The sequence below is a fragment of the Neltuma alba genome, unplaced genomic scaffold (genome assembly GCF_004799145.2).
Source record: "Neltuma alba isolate B1F8T4 unplaced genomic scaffold, ASM479914v2 tig00012048_pilon, whole genome shotgun sequence".
NCBI classification, from domain to species: Eukaryota; Viridiplantae; Streptophyta; class Magnoliopsida; order Fabales; family Fabaceae; genus Neltuma; species Neltuma alba.
Window position 1 is genome coordinate 70,858 of NW_021636613.1, and position 5,416 is coordinate 76,273.

The following is a 5,416-nucleotide window of genomic DNA, read 5'->3' on the forward strand; positions in this document are numbered from 1 at the left end:
AATTACTTGGGAAAACTTTTCTGAACTTTTCTCTCTTAAGAAAAAGAAATTCTCGTATTTGATGGGCACTTTGAGTCTTAACTATTTTTTAAGAATGCAGTGCTCGATGAAGAAAGCTGTGACAAGTGTTCACCGGAGAAGAGGAAGAGGGTGTTGCCGACGGCTAGAGCTCCTGAAAATTTGAAGACAATCGAACAGAAGGAGGAAGTATTTGATCAAATCTAGAAATTCGAAGAAAGCCCAGGGATATTTTAGTCATCAGAAATAGATTCCCAGGAAAGTATGGATTTTCATGGGTGGAAATCCATTTCTTAGAAACACAATTTCATGCCAACCACACTACAGGAAGTGGAGCTTCCATTTCCCAGAACCCATTTCCACCGAACCAAACAGGGTCTTTTAGGCGGACACGCACAAAGGATCTTTTTAAATAGTCAGTCGGCACCCTTTTCACCTTTAAGCAAAATATAAAAACATGTGACCTAAGCCTGGCGTTGGGGCGAGAAAAAAGCCGGACATGCATGTTTCATCTTTCATAATTCAAAAAAACGGGGGAGAAAACAGAGGAAGACTCTGTTTTTTCCCCATCTTTTTATTGGTCAAAGTCAGAATTGTCCGACCACTGGGTTTATGAGGGAGTTGGAAAAAAAAAAAAGCAACACGGAGGATCCTCCGCGGAGGTTACAGAGGGACAAGAGTCTGGGAATCACATGTCGTAATTTGTATGATACTACGTATGAAACGAGGAAATATTATTTATTAACTTGACGCACGCTCTTTTTAACTTTGAAAACTTGACAGGCACTGTTTGGGTGACACCCCAAACCATGGTTTGGGTGATAAGTCACCCAAACAACCCTCTAATTTGTCTAAACCGTGGTTTTAGCCAAAACCATGGTTTTGGCTTCAAAACCATGGTTTTGAAAAAAGCAAAATTTTTTTGCTTTTGAAGAAAAAAGGGAGAGTGTGAGAGCCTATAGGATATATATCTTGTTATTTTTTTATAAACATATTTAATCTTATATTTTATAAATATATATACATATTAATTATTTATTAATTATATTATCTTATGTATTATTAATTATGTTAATAAAAAATATATTATTAACAATTTTATTCCTTCAAATTAAAACATATCATAAAATCTATTTTTTCTGTAATTATCATATTAACTTATGTCTTTTTTTTAGTAATTTGTATATATAAAAAGTGATTCTGATAATAACTATCCAAACACTCTCACTTCTCAAAATCACTTTTTCATAACATTTACACTAGAATCTATTCTTTCCAGAATCTATTCTCCAGAATCACTTTTCCAAACCACGGTTTGGTTTCATCCAAACACACCCTAAATCTAAATGTGAGATATGATTGTGAAAACACAATACTGTGAGCAGCAATAAAGGAGAGCAAGAAAGCTGACACGTAGACGACGACAATCACGAGGGCTTTGCCTTTGTGGTTCATATTTTGATTCCTGACTGACATGAATATTTGCCATCTGCCATCATAAATATATTTGCGTGCATCAGCATCGCTTGTGAATGAATGAATCAGACCAAACATAAATCTCGTAACTTGTAGCCTCCATCATCAAACCTTGCAATTGGTCCACAATTCACTCACACGCGTCCATGCCTTCCACGTGACACATTCCCCAGCAAGTGGCCTCTTCTTGAATTACGGCTGCCGAGTGAATTACCAAGGCCTCTAAAGTCTGATAATTGTCAGGTAAAGTTTGACTTTAATTCCAAGATATTTCATTGCCATTCAATTAAAAATATTTACCGAGTATGAAAAGTAGGCTGGCGAAAATAAAACGAGCATAAAATGGGGTTGTTGGTTATTCATGTTTGTAACTGTTGAAATTTGGGAATCGGGTTATCCTGCCTCTCTCTAGAATCTAGAATTCAGCAAAAGCTGCAGCGGAAATAACCTTTCATGGCAATGACAGACAAAACTAACATGGGCACAAGGATGGCCTCATAATGAACCATGATAAAAGAACACAAATTAATATCGATCAGCAGTCAAGACTGTATCACAATACCATATATATAAGCATCCTTATATATATAAACATTTTAACCCAAAAAAAAAAAAAGAACATAAAAATGTCCCCAAAATTAAGGTCTTTAACAGGGTAAATTAAGGACACCTAAAATAGGAATAAGACCCCAAAACCTCCATTAGCTACCAGTGAATAACCTCCACACATGCTTTAAGCGGGTTTTACTTTCTCACACCAACCATCTCCAACACCGGTGACAAACCATTCCTGAAAAACCAATCAAATGTATAACTAAGCTCATTCTATTACAGGAACACTAAAGAAGCAGCTAGAAGAGGGTCATGAAAATTACTAACTTGTAGCTTTATTTACATTAAAAAGGGGTCATTGAAGAAAGGAAGCTCAGTAAACTCCCCCCATCATGGATGGAGGAAGGTCATCAAAGCTCCAAAGGCTCATTGGGTTAGCACCATCCTGGGTTGCGTCTCCACTGAGCAGGGCTCCTAGGGAAGCATCATCCCAGCTTCCTTCAAGATAAGGTGTCTGGAAGAAATTCAGTTGGGTTTCAATGTCAGCGAGTTCATCCGATAGGGTCTTCCCAGAACCATTTCCAGCAGGTACCACATTCTCAGAGTTTGAGTATTGCATGTTGGTGTTGTTGTTGTTCTGGTTGGCATCTTGCAGATACTGAGATTCACCAGAAAGCATGGATGAGATTTCTGGGGTCTTTGGAGCCTGTTCGCCCCATCCGAAATCAGAGTAGTCGAATGAGTTGCTCGCCTGATCAGAACTGAAATAGACAGTGACATCATCAGATGATGACAGTGACGGGACCCCATTGTTAGTCTCAGGGAGGGATCCCATGTTAGCAGCAGCAGCAGCATACTGGTTAATCTGTGGTTTCTGTTCCATCAGCCCCATGGAGTAGTAATAGTCCTCCAGATTGGTTCCAGCGTTGAAGTTTTGGGTTGAATTGGGTTGAGCAGAGTTCAGATTGGTCTTTGGAAGAGGCTTCTCGACTTTAGTCTTGAGACGCTTTGATGAAGTGCCTGAGACCTCATCAGGGAAGTTGACCTTTGCTTTCTTGCCGCGGATCCTTCTTGCCTCGGCATCATAAGCTCTTGCAGCTTCTTCAGCAGTGTTGAACGTTCCGAGCCAGACACGAACCCCCTTCCTTGGGTCACGGATCTCAGCTGCCCACTTACCCCATGGACGCTGGCGGATTCCCCTGTATTGGTTCTTCCTCCTCCTTTTCAAAGACTTCTCAGCTTGCCCAGCAGATTTATCAGCTTTCGCAGTAGCAGATCCTTCAACATCATAGAAAAGGAAATCAATAAATCATCAGAATAATGAGAATAAGCTCCTGTTTTTATTCCTAAGATCATGAATATTATGTGATCCTTCATTGGTTGTTACCAAGGAAACTACAACATTCAAGAACTAGCAATATTCAATGTAATATCGGATCAAGAATTACTCCACCGATGAGTACAAAATAATAGTGTAATTCTTAGGTTGCAATTGTTCATCATCTCTGTCTATCAGATGGATAATATACACATTAACTCTTGAAAGGAATCAAACAGATTTATCATAAGAAGCGAAGTATTAATTTAACCTAACCAGCAACCGAATCAGAAATGAACTAATGGACACTGAAAGGGGAAATCCAACTTAAGCAGCATATTTACATAATCAGACACAAATTACCAGTCTGTCATTATTTCCAGAAGACCCCACAAGCAAAAGAAAACGTTTACAATCGGATCTACAAATTCATACATATGCTGAAGCCAAACCTCTTTCTGATTAAGAAACAACTTCAATCTCGTTTTTCGCTCAAAACGAAATATTCCAAATTTACAAGGATAACACATAAATTCAGGACTGCTTGAAAATTTACGATTGGGAATTTACACAATGGATCCACAAAATCATACCAAATTAACTCACTTGAAAGTGAGATGATGAATCCCAGAGCCCGTGCACAGTTCATTAACACCCATCAAGAAGAGGGAAAATTATTTTTTGTAAAATTTGATTCTAAAGAGACGCCAATATCTGTACTAAAAGAAGGCCTAAAACTTTTCTTCAGGGAGATGACAAGATCTAAGCGATTGATCCTATTTCCTGCAAAGATAATTTTCATATGCAAGGAAAAAGAATTCCATAGTAGATTTTATTTTTGAAGGAACTCAAAAATCATAGGCCATAGACAAACAAAGCGGACTCCAATTTGATAGAAAACGCAAACTTCAAAAATTTTCAGGAAAATAAACCAGGAAATGAAAATGAAAGAGAAAAATCATCTTTTTCCATCAACACAGAACAAGTCCAGCCACCGACAAAAGAATCACACAAACAAATGCGCGAGAAACATCCAACAACAAATTTCATAAGAAAAAAAAAATGAATCGTGGAAAATAATCTATCAAGCCATCCTCACAGAAATTTTGAGTAGGATGAGAAAATAGTTACCACGGGACAGGGGCTTCTTAGAGGGCTTAGTGGCGGAGGAAGCAAAGGGTTTGACATCATCCTCTTCATCCACATCAATATCGGAATCATCCTTGAATTCCCTGAAATCAGCTTCAAAATCATCGTCCAAGTCGATGACAGCTTCAGACTTCAGTGGCTTGGAAAACCTCCCACCAGACCCAAGCTTATTCAAATCTGGCCACAGGTAATCGGCGGTGAGCCGGCGAGACCTCCCCCTCCCGGCCGCCGCCGCAGCAGCAGCTGCCGGAATGAAGTCGGAGATAATAGCACCTCCACACATGTTTGTATTGCCTTCTCTGGACGCTCAGCAGAGCTTTTCTGGTACACTCTGAAAGGAAAAATGTAAACTCAAAGCTTTTTCTTTGGAAATGGAAGCGATGTCTTCGAGGGTTTGATGATTCTGAGTTTGGTGACAAGATAGGCGGTAGGGAGCGCTTTATATATTATTTTTTTCAGCAATGGAGTAAGTAGCTGCACAGGCAGAAGAGGAACTTTTCGTTTACCATTATGCCCTTGCTTGAGCTCCTGAATTACCGCCATGAAGGCTAGAAGAACAGAGACTGGACTTCCAGCTTTACTGGCTTAGTCAGCTGGCGCATTCGTAACACGCGTCTTTGACAATGATTTAGAATTATAATTTTAAAAAGAGAGAAAATTAATTATCATGCAAAATAAAAAAAAACAACTATAACTTTAGTTTACTTAATATTATGATTGATATAAATAGGACTGGTTATACCTAAGAATTAAAATTTTCTTTGTTTCTTTTTGCATGGACCACAATTTTATTACATATCACAAATTATGATAGAATCATGAATGGGGAGTTATTGTGGTTGATATTTTTGTTAATTGTTAATTGGTGGTGCTACAAGGTTGATGAGTAGAAATGTAAAAATA

At 38.4% G+C, this 5,416-nt stretch overlaps 1 protein-coding gene across 1 annotated transcript; it reads right to left on the reverse strand.

Annotated features, from left to right (window-relative positions):
* Positions 1-1,972: 1,972 nt before the first annotated feature.
* Positions 1,973-4,910, reverse strand: LOC114721596 (ethylene-responsive transcription factor RAP2-12-like). Its single transcript, XM_028907457.1, has 3 exons — positions 4,496-4,910; positions 2,374-3,324; positions 1,973-2,284 (listed from the first exon to the last, which is right to left on the reverse strand). The coding sequence occupies exons 1-2, from the start codon at positions 4,794-4,796 to the stop codon at positions 2,420-2,422; spliced, it is 1,206 nt and encodes a 401-aa protein (XP_028763290.1). The 5' UTR covers positions 4,797-4,910; the 3' UTR covers positions 1,973-2,284; positions 2,374-2,419.
* Positions 4,911-5,416: the final 506 nt, after the last annotated feature.